Consider the following 19,427-nt stretch of genomic DNA (forward strand, 5'->3'; position numbering starts at 1 on the left):
GGAGGAATAAGAAAACGAAATACTATATCGTGATGTGACATCGATTAATTCATATACTACAGATACACATTGACTTTATGAGAATCTAAGTACTTTATATTTTGATAATTGTGTTTATTCGTAAAAATCATATATATGTGTAGGTAGTAGACTCGATATTGGAACTTTGTTCAACTAGTGGCAAACAAAACTCTTGAGACTTATATTCAATTGGACAAGATTTTTGCGGCCTCGGCCGATTTTTCGTACCTTTCTCTTTCCTCTTTACTAGGCCTGTTCAACATTGCTTCAATGGCTCCAGAATAAGGAGCCTTAGTGTTTATTGGTGGGTTGGCGTTCTTGACTACCTTGAAATAGTTCTCATAGATATCACCGTTGTAGTTACCGATCGGAGAATTAAGAACCATATCTGGCTGTTGGAACGAGTCCGTCAATGCGACAGCTTGGCTTCTTAGTTTTTTAAGATATATTGGGATAACATTAGACTTCAAATGGTTCATGAATTTAGGTGAAGTTACATTTAAAGACAAAAACTCGGCCGAAAAACTCTCCAATATACTAGTGTATGCATATGTCTTTGCTACGTCCTTCAAAATTTGTTTTGTGGACTCATCAGCAGTATCAATTCTAGACATAAAAGTCTGTAATAAATAATGATGACATCTTAATTTAGAGAGTAAAACTCGTTGGTAACTAACATGATCCCAGTTATTGTCTCCAATTGACTGTAAAACATCCATTGATTGACTTGCAAGCCTACAGATCAACACCTCAAGAGCCCTCAAGACCAAGGACAAGTCTTGTAGATCATCATCAGATTTTAAGAACAATTCGTCATTTATGTAATTCTTTGCATTTGATAAGAACGAAATTGAACCAGTAATCTTTTTATTCTTTTTTATCACTTGTGCTGTATTTGAGATGATTGCTTTACCGGCAGACATACCTAAAACACTATTATCACCTTCATAAGTACATTGGACAGTCCAATCTGCGTATGTCTTACCAAATCCCGAATATGCTGAATATCCATGACCACCACAGGCTTGTCTACTTTCAGTAATACAGTCTCCAGCTAACCAGGTACATGTAGATTTCAACGATGCCGAATCAATGAACAACGATTTTGTGGTTTCTATAGCTTTCTGTAAAGTGACTTTATCATTTGAATTAACAGCATAGTCAAATTCTTTGAGACAAGCAGCATGATCATTCTCCAATTTTTTTGTCCCAACTGCCATAGCATACGTTAAGGCTAAATATGGAATCAAACGACGTTGATGCAACGGGTAGTCCAATAATTTTGATTCCAAACCATCACCGTTATCATTACCACCCTCTTTTTTGAATTGTCTTCTGCCAATAGCATATCTGATAGCAATAGTGATAAACCGGGCACTAATTCTATAGGAATCCACTGCCATCATAACCCTCCCGCCTAACAATGAAATATACACTAATTGTTGCAAGGGAGGTAACTCAACTTCTCCATTTCTAGATACTTTACAGAACCTTTGCAACATGAAAAATCTTGGAATCTTCACGTTTGAAAATTGAATCCAACCATTATCCACACCTTCACGTCCCATTTTACCTCCAATATCACCAATAGTAATACCGGGCATCACATCATGATTAGAGTCTCTCAATGGAACCACAAAGGTTTTAACCCCATAGTCTTTTTCTTTGACAATTAACCTAGCATACACAACACAATGAGTGGCCACATGTAAGGCACCTCCAATCCACCATTTGGTGGCACCGATATGGGGGGTGTTGATGATGAATTCGTCGTTTTCTTCGTCAAAAGTTGCAGTAGTTTCACAACCGGCGACATTGGATCCATGACCTAATTCTGTCATCCCAAAACACCCATATGCACTTTTAATTTTTGTTGTTTCCTTATCAATACACCAATACTTATACTGTGCAGCCGTACCATTTCCTTTAATACAGTTTACAAATAACCCTAAATTGATGCTCAATCTGATTCCTGTCGATGGATCATATACAGCGAGCAAATTCAACCTTCTATGAAAGTCTGACGGGGAATCCCCCTCAATATAACGACTCAACAGATTGATTCTCATAGCTGACTTTGTTCTCTCCTCTAATCTATTTAATTCATAATCCTTGTAGCTAGAACTCAAAATTGGGTCTCTTTCCATCTGCTGATATAGTCTTAATATTTGTTGTGAATTCTCTCGGGAACCTTCCAAGAATTCATGCATTATCGTAGGTTCGAATTGTTTTTGCAGCCTTTCATCCTGAATTGATTTGGATGGATTAGGTGGTGCACTGTTATTGACAATATTTGATGAATTCATCTTTAGTTATTCTATAACGAGTATATAGAATGGGAAATATCATTGAAATATATACTAGTATAGTTTACAGGTGTATGTTTTATATATAATCCCCTCCTTTGGCTTTGTGGGGTAATTTTACTCCGTTTGGCAGAACAATCCAAAGGGTTGAAAACTGCAATACCCGATTTATCCAGAATCTTATGATTATTAGTAACTATATATTAGCCACGCAAATATTGTTCCACTAACAACTATACCCGTACAATACACGAGTGTAAGCGGGGGTTATGTGTATTTTCAAAAAGGCTTGTAGAAGGAATGCTTTAGAAGATATGTGGATTTACTAGGGGACTGTACCACTACTAGGGACGACTAAGAGGGACGAAACCTTTAAATGGGTTCAGTCAATCTTAGAGATTTTACAACCAGTGCTGTTTTATATTTCATTGCCTGTGTTGGCTAGAGGTAACTTCAGGGTATAGAATGACATTTCAAATCGCTAAATAAAGACAATTGGGTCAGACGAACAGATTCATTCTTTTCCGGCTAAGGAAGAAATAACCTCCGCAAGTATATTTGTAGAGTAATTATCTAGAATATAGGCAAGTGCAAATCATAAAGGCCGATACAAATGTGTAAGGTGCTCAAACCATAGGGTTATTTAATATGAACCTGAACCTGCATCCTGGTACGGGTAACAGGGTTAGATTTCCGTTTGGAATGCTAGACGTTCACAATTTTTGTATCTCATCCAATTGTCCCGAATGTTCATGGGAAGTATATGTCACAGGGTTAACATTATTTGAGTGTTTTCTAGGAGTTCCTACAAATACATTCCTCCGAGTTTGAAACTAATGGGTGAGGTTAAACTGTGTATGCTTTGAACTAGGAGAGGGAACAATAATATATACTACTAAAACAACCAATGATTGCAAAAAGCAAACCAGGCAATTACACCGAATGCTACCTCTGGTTTGTTCAATTGCACCATATTTTACGACTGAGTACGGATTATTTTACAGGCCAGTATTTTTGAACGTTGCAGTCATTGCTGCGAAAAACACTCATAATATCATATATATATATATATTTCGGTCATAAAAAATGCACACGGGGGAACTCACTTCAAGTATGGGGTCACTAGGAACACTACTAAATATACTACAGTAAACAGAAAAAGCACTAAAAATATATCCACCAATTGCCGCAAGTGGTTGCATCTAGCAGGGTGTCAGGGGTTGCCATATCGAGCCCAAATATGATAGTACACAAATTATCTTGAATGCTCTAAAAAAGCACTTGCCAAAGTAGATAGAGACTTCAGATTTTCCTTGAATAGTAATATATAGAGGGAACGGAAAGGAGATCCATGTATATTTATAGAAAGAGAAACAAGTTAAAAATAGCTTTATATAATCTACATGGGTGCTATACCACGAGTATAATACAAATAGGAAACGAACGATGATCAAGGGTATACCAAGAGGAGAAGCTACTCGAGTCTTAGTCTTCTTGGATTAGCTTGTATCCAGAAGAAGTTGAAAGTAGCTACAGATATAGAAGAAACAACTTCGATAGGGGTCATTGATCCCTAAATTTTTACAAAAAAGAATAGAAATACTTAATAAATAACAATTTTCATTAATTCATACTTGAAAATCTATGTAATAAGAAATCATAATGTGCCACATTTATATTAACCACGAAATTTTAAGATGATTATTTGGACAAGATTTCGGCAGTTTCAGCGGTTTTTTCGAATCTTTCTCTTTCTTCCTTGGAAGGTCTGTTCAACATAGCCTCCAAAGCACCGGAATATGGAGCTTTAGTCTTAGAAGGTGGATTATTGGTCTTAACAACATCGAAGTAGTTTTCATAGATGTTACCATCGTAACCACCAATAGCAGAGTTAATCATCATGTCAGATTGTTGGAAAGAATCGGTTAATGGAATGACATGAGGTCTGATTTCTTTACATAATTGTGGAATGTATTTAGAATTCAATTCAGCATTCAATTTTGGTGGGAAAACACTTTGTGCTAAGAAATCACCAGCAAACTTTTCTAACACGATAGTTGCAGAGTATAATCTAGCTAAAGATTCCAAATAAGGAACCAATTGCTTAGATTCAATTGAGCCAATTCTGTCTAAGAATTCATTTAACATGTAGTGGTGGGCCTTCAACTTAGAAAGAGTGACCATTTCAGCACCAATGGTATCGAAGTCACCATTGTTTTGCTTCAAGGTCTGGGATGCTTGATAACCAGTTCTAATAATGGCTACTTCAATAGCTTGTAAGACCTTCTTAAGATCCTTCAAGTCTTCAAGACTCTTTAATACTGGTTCATCATTCAAGTATTGCTTAGTGTTATTTAAGAAAGATGCAGAACCCTTGACCTTCTTACCATCAAGAACAGAGAGGATCTGCTTGATGAGTGGCTTACCAACAGACATGGCCAAAACATTATTGTCACCTTCCCAAGTACACATAACAACCCAGTCATTATATGCCTTACCGAAACCATTGTAAGCAGAGTAACCGTGACCACCACAGGCTTGTCTACATTGATCAATAACTTCAGCAGCTAACCAAGTACAAGTGGACTTTAAGGAACCGGAGTCAACGAATAATGATTTCATACTGTCAATAGACTTCATGATAGCACCCATATCATTAGATTCCACAGCCTTGTCTAAATTATCAAGAGTTGATTCAATAGCGGTTTCGATCTTGAGGGCACTGGCAGAGATAATGTAAGATAAAGCCAAGTATGGCAATAAACGACGTTGATGTAATGGATAATCAAGTAATTGACATTCCAAGGCATTCTCTTCTCCTGCAGCAGAACTAGCCTTGAATTGTCTTCTGCCAATTGCGTATCTTAAAGAAATAGTAGTGAATCTGGCAGCAACTCTGAAAGAGTCAAGAACCATCATGACCCTACCACCTAACAAAGCAGAGTACGACAATTGTTCTAATGGTGGCAATTGAACTTCACCACTGCTGGAAACCTTACAGAACTTTTGTAACATGAAATATCTTGGGATTCTAACGCTGGAGAATTGGATCCAACCGTTATCGATACCATCTCTACCCATCTTAGCACCAATATCACCAAGAGTGACACCTGGCATTGGATCATGGTTCGAATCTCTTATAGGGACGACGAAAGTCTTGACACCGTAGTCTTCACCACCGACAATCAATCTAGCATAAACAGAACAGTGGGTAGCAGAATGTGCGGCACCACCAATCCACCATTTGGTGGCACCGATGTGTGGGGTGTTGATGATGAATTCGTCGTTTTCTTCGTCAAAAGTAGCTGTGGTTTCTAAACCAGCAACGTTAGAACCGTGCGCCAATTCGGTCATACCGAAACAACCGTAGATACCTCTCATATACACAGCTGACTTATCCATGGCCCAGTACTTGACTTGCTCAGCAGTACCGTTACCTCTAAGACATGATACGAATAAACCCAAGTTAATACCAAGTCTGGTGGATAATTGTGGGTCGAAAACTCCCATAAGAGACATTCTCTTGTTGAAGTCATCAAAACTTTCGTTTTCAATATATCTGGTCAAACGGTCGATTCTCAAGGCTGTCAATTCACGCTGTTGTTCCTTGGTCAAATCGTAGTATTGAAAGTTAGCGGCTAAGATAGGATCTCTTTCCATTTGTTGCATCATTTGCTTGAACTTTTCTGCTCTTTCCTTATTTCCTTCTAAGAAATAGTGCATTTCCTTTGGGTCAAACTTGGATGCCGCTCTTTCAACTTGGATCAGAGCTGCTGGGTTTGGTGATACACCTGAATTTACTGTATTAGTAGCACTAACCATTTTGCTTTATAGATAGTAATTGATAATTAATAATATATTACAATTATAGTATATACCCTTAAGAAAAAAAATAGCCTTAAATTTTTAATGAAACTTTTAGTTTATTTTATATAATTCCTTGCCGTATGATCTCCACAAAGCATTCACCCAGTCAATCACTCAGGGTGTAATAGCCCATATTATGTTCGCACTAGAATTCATTTCGGCACATGGTACCGAGGTTATTTGAAATTTAGTTTACCGAGGAATTGTGCTCGGTATTTAGTATTCTGAAGGTATTTTTGGGATCCAGATTGCAACAATCATAAGTATCAGACCACATATTGTCATTGACCGATGTTACTACACATGTGGTTTCCCATATGTCTTAAAAAGATTACTTGTAACTGGCAACATAGAAGGTTATCGTACGATGATACTTGGTAATCACCTATGGTCGTATGATACAGCATCTCATTACATGCCGTTTGAAGTAGATAAGGTGCAGGAGAGACTTTCATATGTCAATCGGTTTCACGATTTTCTGTGGGGTCGAGATACCTCGGGATTTCTATGGAGATATCCTCTGATGCTTGTGTACAGCACTTGGACCAAAGAGCTGGTGGAATATTGACTGTACGGGTAAGTCGAATAGGGCGTGCGCTGGTATGGATTCCCCAGACGTTGTTTGGATAAGGAAGCAGGAATAGATGTAAATTCCAAAGAGGTATGCCAGAAAAGGAATTAATGCCGAAATGGTAAACCAGTCTTCAGAATTGAGAGATAACATAACAGAATTGGTACTTTAATATGGTTATTTATTTGGTATTACATGGACAAAACCTAAAAGTACATCAAGATACCGCAGAGTATTACAGCTTTGTAGCACAATTGGATGAGAACGTAGATTAGGTTCTGAGGGCACGAAGTGAGCTTCCAGACTTCAGTTTCAAGCTTATTATCTTGATGTCTATATGTTAGGCAATTGGGTTGGAAAATGGCCATGTAACAGTGCAAAATAGACAAAATCACGTGATACAATCCATGGCTGATGTTCTTGATCTTTAGAGACGATGTACTGGACTCAGAGTAACTAGAAGTAAGGAGGAAGTAAGAAGAATAATTATCTGTATTAGATACTTTGAAGTTTTCTTAGACACAGCGTTGTTGTGTTGTAGTTTCGAGATATTTCAAGGTCCATTTGTAATAATTGCTAAATGGTCAAATTGCAGGCCAAATGAACGGCTATTTACACCGGAACTAACACCCAGCAAGTTAGTTACGCCCTCCAATGCATGGGAGTTCCAGATTTAAATTGTGTTCGTTCAAGCTAGACAATCAATACAAATGGCAAACAAATTCCTGAAATTTCCACAAGGACCAATTTACCGTCCACTAATTACCACTCAAGATTATATCATTTTGCACATGTCACTATATACACATTCAATACAGTCCACCACTCTTACATATTATTCATACATTTATTGTGTATTCTTTATACACCAAGTTTTATGTACAGTTAGATATTATCCATTTAAAGGAAGCTTCTTAGTTTATACCACGCTATACCATCATGGAATTATACCATATAATTTATCATGTTTTCTCGTTTGATTAACTTATAATTGTGGGACTAACATTTCCATCAATGGAGATTGGATAAAGAAGACACCAGCAGCAAACAAAGTTGCGTTAACAGCAATAGTGAAAGCTGGAGTTTTCTTGATTTGTTCGAACTTAGATTCAGGCTTTGGAGTTGGAATACGACCAGACATTTTATGTATTATTAACTTTAGATAGAAGTATCGGAATCAATATACTAACAATTAGTAGATGAGAAAAGTTTTAAAGTTGTCGAAATCTCAAAATCGAATCACGTGGATATATTTGCTTTCAAGGAATTTTTTTTAGTTGATTGTATACATATATTTACTACATATAGAAACAAAAATATATAGGAAAATGGCATCTGTTGAAGTTGATTTGGGAGTAACCCCAGAAGGCACTTACTCCATTCGTGGTAAGCAATTGAAGTTTGATTCTAAAAAGGATATTGAACCATATTTAGAAGAAATAAATTCTAAGTCTGAGATTTTGAAACTTGATTTCTCTGGTAACACTATTGGTGTTGAAGCATCTGAAGCATTAGCAGCATCTATTTTGAAGCACAAGGATAGTTTAGTTGAAGTCGACTTCTCAGATTTATACACAGGTAGATTAAACACAGAGATTCCTCAATCTTTACAACATTTATTACCAGCGTTTTTAGAATGTTCCTATTTGAAGTTAATTAATTTGAGTGACAATGCGTTTGGTTTACAAACTATTGATCCAATCGAAGATTACTTGGCTAAGGCTGTATCTATCCAACACTTGATATTATCCAACAATGGTATGGGGCCATTTGCGGGTGCGAGAATTGGTAAGTCGCTTTACAGATTATCACAAGCGAAAAAAAGCCAGGGTAAAAGTTCCTTAAAAACATTCATTTGTGGTAGAAACAGGTTGGAAAATGGTTCTACCAACTATTTGTCGATTGGGTTGAGAAACCACGAAGATTTGGAAGTTGTCAAATTATACCAAAACGGTATCAGACCAAGTGGGATTATGAATTTGATTAAAAATGGTTTATCTCAAAACAGAAAATTGCAAGTTATTGATTTGCAAGACAATACTTTGACCACTAAGGCTTCAGTTGTATTGGCAAATGCCTTATCTAATTGGAATGATTTAAAGGAATTGAATCTTAATGATTGTTTATTAAAACCTCACGGTTCTTTAAAGTTATGCCAAGCTTTGGAGGAAGGTATGATCAGAGAAAACTTCACAGCATTGAAAATACAATATAATGAATTAGAGTCTCCAAGTTTAGATCATTTATTGGCTGCCATTGAGAAGAAATTACCAAAGTTGCAATTATTAGAGTTGAACGGGAATAGGTTTGAAGAGGATGCGGGGTTTATCGAAAAGGTTAATGAAATTTTTGAAAATAGAGGACTCGGTGAGCTTGATGAATTAGATGACTTGGAAGAAATCGATAGCGAAGAAGAGGAAGAAGAGGAAGAGGAAGAAGAAGAAGAAGAAGAGGAAGAAGATTTAGATGAATTAGAAAAAGAGTTGGAAGGTGTTCACTTGAAGGATGAATCGGTTGATGATATTACTGGTGGATTGGCTAAGACGCATATTAAGTAATTCAATTATATAGTTAGTTAATACTATTAATAGAGATGTATTACTAAAATATAACGGGAATTAGAGAGTGTAGCTGAATTGTGTAGGAGCGCTCGATTCATAAAATTTATTTTACAACAATTTCTGTACTGAAGAATAAATATATATCTTTAAATGTCAAGTTTATTTAAACTTTCTATACAAGGAATTCGGTCTTTTGACTCAGAAAGACACGAAACAATCCAATTTGGATTTCCATTGACTTTAATTTGTGGACAAAATGGATGTGGGAAGACGACAATTATTGAGTGCTTAAAGTATGCCACTACTGGTGATTTGCCTCCTAATTCTAAAGGTGGAGCCTTCGTTAACGATCCTTCAATAGCATCTCGAAGTTCTGTAACTGCACAAGTGAAATTGGCGTTTTTGAATGCTAATGGTAAATCCATGATTACTACTAGAACTATGCAGTTAACCAAAAAGAAGACTAGATCAGGTGTTTCATCTAATACTTTTAAAACATTGGATGGTCAATTAGCAGTAATGGATAAGGGAACAAAAACAACCATGAGTACAAAGAACGCTGAATTAGATACATCAATTCCAATATACCTAGGTGCTTCTAGGGCAATATTGGACTATGTCATATTTTGTCATCAGGATGATAGCTTATGGCCTTTAAGTGAAGCATCAGTTTTAAAGAAGAGGTTTGACGATATATTTGAAGCTCTGAAGTTCACAAAGGTTCTAGATAATTTAAAAACGATAAAGAAAGATATGACTACGGATATCAAACTAATAGAACAAAGCGTTTACCATTTGAAAATAGATAAGAATAGAGCAAAGAAAATCAATGAAAAAGTAAGTGATTTGAATCAAAAGGTAGATAAATATACAGATGAAATAGCTTCCATAACTATGGAAATTGAAGGGAAAGAGAAAGAAGCAGAATCGTTATTCTTGTCAAACCAACAGTTTCATGAGACGTTGTCTAAAATTGAGCATTTAACATTTATTCAAAAATCATATGGGGAGCAAATTAACAGGCTTGATAAGTCAATCGATAAATTACCTGAACTGGATGAGGAATTAAAGGAACAATTAAATAATTATGAAAATTTGACTAACCAAAAGTCCCTACAGATTAAGAAGTTAAATGATGAAAACATACAATTGCATGAAAAGTTGAAAGATAGAAGGAATGAATTTAACCAAATAATACGATTAGAAGGCTCATTGAAATCGAAAGAAGAATCCTATAAGGAAAACGTTATTAATTTATCTAATATTATATTTCAATCACAAAAATATTTTGGCGTATCATATACGGAAGCTGACCTAAAAGATGATATGAAGATTGACCAATTCAAGGAAATTATAGAAAAAAAGCAAAAAGATTTGAAATCAGATTACAATGCTTTGGTTAATAAACATTCTGAAGATGAATTACTCCTTGAACAACGTGTACAGGAAGTAGCCAATTCAATCGCAAGAGAAAAACAGCACCAGGAATACTGTAATGACGATGTTGAGCGAGGTAGGGAAAAGATAATCGAGTATAAAAAAAAAATTGACCAATTGCAGTACAATGAAGGTGATTTAGAAATAGAAAAGTCTGAATTGGAAAGCTTAGTGTCAAAGTATGAGGAGAAAAAGAAGCAGAGTGATTCCAGTGGTTACGAGTCTAACGTGGAATTATATAATACTAGACTTATGAACTTAGAACATGAAATGGAAGAACTTAATAGAAAGGTTTCAGCGAGCAACAAGCAATCAGATATACATGCCAAGTTATCTTTATTGAATGAAGCTATCACACATAAATCTAAAGGATTATCAAAAGTAATTTCGAATAATGAGAAATTGTTCACCGAGAGAACAACATCACCGCTTAAGGTTGAAACATGTGAAGGTATACTTAACAAGTATATATCCTTGAATTTAAAAGACATCGAGAAAAAGCAGGCTGTGGTAAGCACGAAGAGTAAAAAACTAGATTCTTTGAACGCTGTATTGGATTCAAATAGTGGAACAAGGAAAAATTATGAAGAAAGAATAGCAAAATATAAAGAGCGTATACTCAAGGAGATTACTGAGGATGAAATTGATCAATATGAGCAAATATTAGAAGATTTGGAGGAAGATGTCCGTGATACTCTGGAAGCATTAAACACATTTGAAGTTAGCCGGCAATTCAAAATCAAGTCAATAGAGATTGCAAAGAGAGATGAGCATTGTACTTTATGCTTAAGGGCATTTGATTCTCCAGGGTTAAAAAACTTTGTTGATTTATTACAAGAGGATGTTAAAAAAATGAATGTAGAAGAATTGACTAAGAATGTTGAGATAGCAAAAAATGAATTAGAATCAACCAAAGCAATAAACTCTGATGTCCTTCAATATAGGAAGCTCTCTCTGGAGGTGGAAGAAATTATTTCGCAAATAAATAAGTCGAAACAGGATGTTTGCGAAGCAAAGAGTGATTTTGAGCTAGAACTTAATAGCTTAGAAAAATCAAGATCTAGCATGGACGCGTTGAATTCTTTAAAAACCCCAATTAACGATATTATTAGAATTAATAATGATATTGAAGATAGTCATAAACAGATAGAGGAATTGAAAGATGAACTAAGCGAGTATGGGGTGTCAAAGATGTCACTTGACGAATTACAAAAACTTCAGCAATCTAAGAATATGGAAATTAAAGACTTGAGAATACAAATAAATGAAATCAATGAATTAAAATTTACCAAACAAAAAGAAATAGCAAGATTAGAAAACAACATTAAAGATAAGCAGTTGGCAATAAGTAATATGGAAAGATCGCTCGTTGACCTCAAAAATCTTCAAGAATCTATTTCTGAAAATGAGAGACACATTATGAATTTGAATAAGCAACTGACTGAGATCAAAAATACATTGGATAAATTTTATGAAAAGCAAGGTGTGCATAATGATGAATTAACGAAAGCTAAGGATATTAATAAGGAGATACGGGAAAAAGAAATGAGCAATGTAGATAAAATTGGAAGGATTGTTTCAGAATTTTGTGGCATCTACAACGCAATTAAATCATTCTTGCAAATTGAATTACCAAAGTTGAAGGAAGTAGAGGCAACAATCAAGGAAACTGAAGGTTTGACAAAAGCAATTGAACGTGAAATACTGGAATCGGAATTTCAAATCAAAAATCTCGAGAAATCTGTTAATGAATCATCAAATTTTAGGAACAATATTCGTGAGAACTTGGAATATAGAAATGTTCAGAGAGAATTGGAGGATATTGATAACCAAATCCATAGCCTTGATATTTCTAATGCACAAGCGAAGAAAGATGAATATCAAGAAGCATCAAAGGTCATACGAAATATATTAACAAAACTCAATGCAGATTATGCTGGGAAAGTAGGCGAGGTCAGACAGATGAAGGATCAAATATCATCACTCCAAAATGAGTTAAGTAATGAATATAAGAATATTGATAGAACCTATCATGAAGAATGGATCAAATTACAGACAAATATGCTAGTATCAAATGATATTCAAACTTATTCAAAGGCATTAGATAATGCAATCATGAAGTATCATAGTATGAAAATGGAAGATATAAATAGAATATTAGGTGAGTTATGGCGACAAACATATAAGGGTACTGATGTTGATACAATATCTATAAAAAGTGACGTTAATGTCCAAGCAAAAGGCAATAGATCCTACAATTATCGTGTGGTAATGTATAAGCAGGATTCTGAGTTAGATATGAGAGGCAGGTGTTCAGCAGGTCAAAAAGTTCTTACAAGTATTCTTATAAGATTGGCATTGGCCGAATGTTTTGGGGCGAATTGTGGTATCATTGCTTTAGATGAACCAACAACAAACTTAGATCTGGAAAACACCGAATCATTGGCTCAAGCCCTAAACAAAATAATTGAATTCAGGAAAAATCAGAAAAACTTTCAATTAATTGTCATCACCCACGATGAAAAGTTCTTGAGCCATATCAATGGGGATAATTTCACAGACCACTTTTATAGGGTTCAAAGAGATGAACATCAGAAATCAATAATTAGAAGCTTACCTATAAGCCTCATTCAAGAGGATTAACAGAAGTATACATTAGAGTTATATACTATTTTTCGACTCCAGTTTTAATTGGTGGTATGCTATTTTGAGAAGTTTTACAATTATAAACAGATACTGTAGGTTTTGAAATTTCCGCTTTCCATTGTTCTAGAAACTTATCCTTTTCTACCCACGTATTTTCTAACCATTTCTCTATTTTGCTCCGTTTTGTTGGAACCCTCAGTAACCTCTTGGATTTAACATGAATGTGTACTGTAATTGGGTTTTCCGAGGAGAATATATCCAATAAACTTGGAGACACTAAATTCATTTCACTATTCAGGGATTTCTGCAATGGACTGATTGCAATACTTTCACTGGCAGGTTGTTTGTTGGTAAGTGTCATAGTCCCTGTAGTTTTCGATTCATATAAAACTGATACATCATAAAGCTGATTAAATTTAGAATACTCTTTGCTATTCAATGTCGAAACCACATTGTAGAAAGCGGAAAACCTTGGATATAATATATTCTGTAAAGTTGGTAAATAAAACTTTTCACTCTGAATTTTTTGTAACGAAGAATCCTCTTCGGTCCATATATTTACTTCAGGAAACAATACGATCCACTCTGGAACTTTGCTTTTCAGAATTTTCCCAAATACAATTTTGCTCAAAGTATTTTCTAACTCCCAATTTTCATCACATTTGGCTAGATTAATTAAAACTCGTATCGATGGAATACGCCATAGCTTAAACCATGTGAAAAAGTTGATTCTGGGAAGTGTTAGGTTTTTGAAAGATTTTTCGTTTTCTTTATCTTTTAGCATATCATTCGTGTATCTAGCCAAATATGCCATGGCTATAAAATCAGCTAAAGATTTGTGGTTACTAATAATTATTGCAGAATCTGTATTTATATCATCCCCCGATATTACAAAATTCACTCTATTTAGTTTCTATAATTGTCAGTGCTGTTCATATACCGATTATTGATTATACATACCAAAAAATAAATACACAACTCCCAGAACATGGAAGCAGATAGCCTTTTGATATTATTAATGCTTTCTGGAAGTAAATAATGTAAACTTAAACAAATTGTTGAAATGAACTTGTATAGGAAGGAGGCTGCAAAGAGAAAAAGTAGTATAAAACATCCTCTCAATCTTGAAATTATTGAAGTAGTAACATTTTCCGAAGTAGATGTGATACCAATATGGTTTATTAGTTCCATTATCTCGCAGAGCTTCAATATTGTTTTACTAACTTGAATATAAGTATGTCTATATATTCTAATTCTCGGTGACCACAAACAGTTGCAACGTGCGGCTTCCAGTTTTTTTTTTTTTAGGTTCATCTAAGATGAGGCACATCAAGAAATTTATGTATTGGTCAATTAATTGGTTGAAATCAATAAACACGTTAATATGTCTCGTTTGATTGTAAAGGGACTTCCTAAGTACTTCGATGAGCAAAAACTCAGGAACCATTTTTCCAAGCAAGGAGATGTTACTGATGTTAAGCTCATGAAGAAGAGAAATGGTGAATCCAGAAGATTTGCGTTTATTGGTTATAAATCATTTGAAGATGCAGAGAGGTCTGCTAGGTTTTTTAACAAGTCGTTTATAGATACGGCTAGGATTGATGTCGAGTTAGCAAAAACTTTCTCTGATCCTTCGGTTCCTTTGTCATTTAAAGAGAAAAGAAGATTAAACGATGAAAAGCTTAGGGAACAGGAAGCAAGATTAATAGAAGAACAAGAAAGGAAAAATAAAAGACAAAGAACAAACAAATCGACTATCGATGAAGAAATCGAAAGCAATCCAAAATTAAAAGAATTCATGGAAGTTATGAAACCATCTCATCAAGTTAAATCATGGGCAAACTATGACTTGGCTGATGGATCAGGAGCTCCTTCAACTCAAGCATTGACTGATGAATTAGCTAGACAAGATGGAAATGAAAAATCAGTGGAAACTAATAAACCTAGTGTTTTGCAGGCCCCTGAAGGAGAAAGTGATGACGAATATGAGGATTTCAGATCAGGTGCTAACAGAGCAGAAGGAGAAGAAGAAGAAGAAGAAGAAGAGAAAATGATCAGTTTAAGCGAATTACCTGAAGAGGAGAATAAGTTGGCTCATGATGAAAATGTTACTGATCTTGATTGGTTAAAAATGAGAAGAAGACGTATGAAAGATAATGAACCTGTTAATGAGACAGAAGCCGCAGATTCTGTTTCTAAGGAAGACATAAGAATTGGAGAATCTAAACAAATTCCTGAAAAACAATTAGATGAACCGCAACAATCACCGGAAGAAGCTACTATTGCAAAAATTTCTGAAACTGGTCGTTTATTTGTTAGGAATATTTTATACACTTCCACAGAACAAGAATTCCGTGAATTATTCGAAGCATACGGGCCTCTTGTAGAAGTACATGTTGCTATTGACACTCGTACTGGAAAGTCCAAAGGATTTGTTTACATTCAATTTGCTAAAAATGAAAATGCTTTATCAGCATATCATGCATTGGATAAACAAATTTTTCAAGGTCGATTATTGCATATTTTACCTGCCGATAAGAAGAAAGATCATAGGTTAGATGAATTTGATTTAAAAAATCTTCCATTAAAGAAGCAACGTGAATTAAAGAGAAAAGACCAAGCATCGAAGACACAATTTAGCTGGAATTCGTTATACATGAATAGTGATGCTGTATTAGATTCAGTTGCAGCAAAGATGGGTGTTTCCAAATCTCAGTTGATCGATGCCCAAAGCTCTAATTCTGCAGTAAAGCAAGCTTTAGCAGAAGCACATGTTATTGGAGATGTCAGGAAGTATTTTGAGAACAAAGGTGTTGATTTAACCACTTTTGATAAGAAAGAGAGAGATGACAAAGTCATTTTGGTGAAAAATTTCCCTTTTGGTACAACTATTGAAGAAATTGGAGAATTGTTTTCAGAATATGGCCAATTAAAAAGAATGTTGATGCCACCGGCTGGGACTATTGCAATTGTTGAGTTCCGAGATGCTCCAAGTGCAAGAGCTGCATTCCAAAAGTTAGCATATAGAAGGTTTGGAAAGAGTATTATATATTTGGAAAAGGGTCCAAAAGATTTGTTTACTCGTGAACCTTCTTTGGATGAAAATAATGTAACCTCTGAGAAGCCAAATGAAAAGGCAGTTGAAGCAAAGGTAACTGCTAATGATATAATGGGAGATTCTAAAGTACAAGAAGATGAAGATACAATTGATGGACCTACTGTTTCTATATTTGTCAAGAACTTAAATTTTGCTACGACTTCCCAAAGATTGACAGAAGCTTTCCAATCTCTTCCAGGGTTTATTGTTGCCAATGTTAAGGTTAAACCAGATCCAAAGAAGTCGGGAGGCACCCTTAGTATGGGATTTGGATTCGTTGAATTTAAAACTAAAGAACAAGCAAATGTGGCTATTAGCACCATGAATGATTTCATTTTGGATGGTCACAAATTACAACTAAAATTATCTCATAGACAAAGCGGAGCTGCATCTTCTTCATCCAAGGGTGAGAAATCTAATAAATCTAATAAAATTATTATCAAGAATTTACCTTTCGAAGCTACAAGAAAAGATGTGTTGGAATTATTCGGTGCTTTTGGTCAATTAAAATCTGTTAGAGTACCTAAGAAATTTGATAAATCTGCTAGAGGTTTTGCGTTTGTTGAATTCTCCTTATTGAAGGAAGCTGAAAATGCAATGGACCAATTAGAAGGTGTCCATTTGCTTGGTAGAAGATTAGTTATGCAATATGCTGAACAGAATACTGAAGACGCAGAAGCTGAAATAGATAGAATGACAAAGAAGGTTAAGAAACAAGTAGCAACTCAACAATTAGCATCTGCAAGATTATCTGGTAAAGGAAAGAATATTGACTTAGAGACTGAATCAGGCGATGAGTTTGATATTGCAAATTAGAAGAGATCTACCATGTAAAATATATATGTACATAAATTTTGTATAATTTCACTCGCGCAACTGAGAATTATTTTTGAATATCATTATTTACTTTCTAACTATCAACTTTTTTTAACAACGAAAACAATGTTTAAAATTCCCATACATAGACAGCTTAAGCTATCAGGAAATTCATTTTTCAGCAACAGTAATCTTGTATCTTTGACTCTTGGAAAATACAGACTGTCACAGTTAGTTTTAAAGAATACGCCACTGGACTTACTCAAGAGGTCAAAGTATCTTACTTCAAATACAGAAATATTACGGTCATCTTTTGGGCCTAATCCATTCAGAGGATTTAAGTTCAATTCTATTAGAAGCTTTAAGTTTGTTCAACAATCTCGAACTCTCAGGACCAGTGACACTTGGACTAGATATAACAAATATTATGGTAGAAGCCATTGGAACAAACTTAAGAAGCCAGCTTTATTTACTGCTCTATTTTGCATAACTACTACACTTGTTACTCCCTATATTTTTAACTACACTCCTTTGTCATATGTTAAGACGGTTCCATATGCATTCGTTTATTCCATCATTGCAGTGAATGGTGCTGTCTTCTTAATGTGGAGAGTACCGCAATTTTCCAGATTTCTTACAAGATATGGGTTACTTGTTAAAGATAATATGTACTCAAGCTGGTCTATGATTGGTGCCGCATTCTCTCATCAAAGCTTGGGGCACCTTTTCGTTAACATGTTTGTTTTGCAGTCATTTGGTACTACATTGTGTGCTGCAGTTGGAGTGACAAATTTTGCAATTATGTATCTTAATTCGGCAGCAATATCTTCCTTTATTTCTATACTAGTCCCTACTCTATTGAGATCTTCATTGTCAGTTGGTTCGTTAGGTGCATCGGGTGCGATATTTAGTGTATTTGGTGCTTTCTCCTATTTATTCCCTAAGGCACCGCTAGCATTCTTTTTTGTACCAGTACCAGGTGGCGCTTGGATTTTGTTCTTGGGATCATTAGCATACAACATTGCTGGTAGCGCTTTGAGATGGGGTAGATATGACTATGCATCACACATTGGTGGATCTATAGCTGGTATTGCTTATGGATGGTGGTATAATAAACAAAGAAAGGAAAGAATGAATAGAAGAAGACGCTCTTATGTGTTCTAAGATAATCAGAAAAAGGTGGATCAAAATTAGTTAAGGTTTTTGAAATGTACATAGATGAAGCATAAATATATATCAATATAATGAAACTTCTGCTCAATTTATTCTCTAACTAATGCTTACTAAAATTTTTGATTAAATATACAGGGAAATTGAACTATAATGCTAAATAATGGATCTAACTTGATTATAATATCAAGCGAACGAAACACTCTTCTTACCCCTATTACTGGTAGGTTTGGACTCTTCGTCCTTTTGTGATTTAGCATTTTTTCTTCTATTAGCTCTCGCAAGCGATGCTTTACTCTTTACTTCATTCTTCTTACCTTCTAATTTATTTTCTTTCTGTTGTTCTTTTCTTTCAAGCTCTTGTTTTTTTAACTCTCTGAGCTCTTCTAGTCTTCTGGATTTCTCCAATTTACTTTCATTGACCTGGTCATATTTATCATTGATAGACTTAACTAATCTATTCAATGTCAATGCATCATTATCTTCCACAAACTTTTTACCTTTCTTGCCTTTCTTAGCTTTCACTCCAGGTGTGATAGCTTTATTTAAAGTTGGAATATCTAATTGATCTTCTCTATATTCTTTACCACTACGTGCTCCATATAACCTTATTTTTGCCTGTTGTTTCTTCACAGCCGCCTTTGATGGTGCCTTCACAATTGATTTTGGTGTCAACTTAGGTTGAGACATCAACAAATTTCTCGCCAATGAGTCTGAACCAACTTCAGACTCTACTGAACGGGTTTTATTCTGAACCTTACTTCTCTTAGCAGTTTTCGACTGTCTTGGTGCCATTACTGAAATTTATATTGCTTAATAGTATAATTTAATCGTCCCTACTAAATAAATATCTACTGAAAAAAAAATGAGATGTGATTTTGTGAGCCGCATCTCTTTCCTGCACCTTATTAAGGTAGATATATAAAAAAAATATT

General features: G+C 35.0%; 8 protein-coding genes across 8 annotated transcripts; 4 read left to right on the plus strand and 4 right to left on the minus strand.

Annotated features, from left to right (window-relative positions):
• Positions 1 to 206: 206 nt before the first annotated feature.
• Positions 207 to 2,327, minus strand: AC631_05122 (uncharacterized protein; the record flags this gene model as incomplete). Its single annotated transcript, XM_015613951.1, has 1 exon — positions 207 to 2,327. The coding sequence occupies one exon, from the start codon at positions 2,325 to 2,327 to the stop codon at positions 207 to 209; it is 2,121 nt and encodes a 706-aa protein (XP_015465214.1).
• Positions 2,328 to 4,028: 1,701 nt separating this feature from the next.
• On the minus strand, positions 4,029 to 6,149 carry AC631_05123 (Acyl-coenzyme A oxidase; the record flags this gene model as incomplete). The annotated part of the gene is made up of 1 exon (XM_015613952.1): positions 4,029 to 6,149. The coding sequence occupies one exon, from the start codon at positions 6,147 to 6,149 to the stop codon at positions 4,029 to 4,031; it is 2,121 nt and encodes a 706-aa protein (XP_015465215.1).
• A 1,944-nt stretch (positions 6,150 to 8,093) lies between these two features.
• RNA1 (GTPase-activating protein) lies at positions 8,094 to 9,323 on the plus strand (the record flags this gene model as incomplete). Its single annotated transcript, XM_015613953.1, has 1 exon — positions 8,094 to 9,323. One exon carries the CDS (start codon positions 8,094 to 8,096, stop codon positions 9,321 to 9,323), a length of 1,230 nt encoding a protein of 409 aa, XP_015465216.1.
• Positions 9,324 to 9,476: 153 nt separating this feature from the next.
• Positions 9,477 to 13,406, plus strand: RAD50 (MRX complex DNA-binding subunit; the record flags this gene model as incomplete). The annotated part of the gene is made up of 1 exon (XM_015613954.1): positions 9,477 to 13,406. One exon carries the CDS (start codon positions 9,477 to 9,479, stop codon positions 13,404 to 13,406), a length of 3,930 nt encoding a protein of 1,309 aa, XP_015465217.1.
• A 25-nt stretch (positions 13,407 to 13,431) lies between these two features.
• AC631_05126 (uncharacterized protein) lies at positions 13,432 to 14,223 on the minus strand (the record flags this gene model as incomplete). Its single annotated transcript, XM_015613955.1, has 1 exon — positions 13,432 to 14,223. One exon carries the CDS (start codon positions 14,221 to 14,223, stop codon positions 13,432 to 13,434), a length of 792 nt encoding a protein of 263 aa, XP_015465218.1.
• Positions 14,224 to 14,793: 570 nt separating this feature from the next.
• On the plus strand, positions 14,794 to 17,322 carry AC631_05127 (RNA-binding ribosome biosynthesis protein; the record flags this gene model as incomplete). Its single annotated transcript, XM_015613956.1, has 1 exon — positions 14,794 to 17,322. One exon carries the CDS (start codon positions 14,794 to 14,796, stop codon positions 17,320 to 17,322), a length of 2,529 nt encoding a protein of 842 aa, XP_015465219.1.
• A 126-nt stretch (positions 17,323 to 17,448) lies between these two features.
• Positions 17,449 to 18,486, plus strand: AC631_05128 (rhomboid protease; the record flags this gene model as incomplete). Its single annotated transcript, XM_015613957.1, has 1 exon — positions 17,449 to 18,486. One exon carries the CDS (start codon positions 17,449 to 17,451, stop codon positions 18,484 to 18,486), a length of 1,038 nt encoding a protein of 345 aa, XP_015465220.1.
• Positions 18,487 to 18,678: 192 nt separating this feature from the next.
• Positions 18,679 to 19,287, minus strand: AC631_05129 (uncharacterized protein; the record flags this gene model as incomplete). The annotated part of the gene is made up of 1 exon (XM_015613958.1): positions 18,679 to 19,287. The coding sequence occupies one exon, from the start codon at positions 19,285 to 19,287 to the stop codon at positions 18,679 to 18,681; it is 609 nt and encodes a 202-aa protein (XP_015465221.1).
• Positions 19,288 to 19,427: the final 140 nt, after the last annotated feature.

Source organism: Debaryomyces fabryi (assembly GCF_001447935.2).
Source record: "Debaryomyces fabryi strain CBS 789 chromosome Unknown contig00173, whole genome shotgun sequence".
Taxonomy (NCBI): domain Eukaryota; kingdom Fungi; phylum Ascomycota; class Pichiomycetes; order Serinales; family Debaryomycetaceae; genus Debaryomyces; species Debaryomyces fabryi.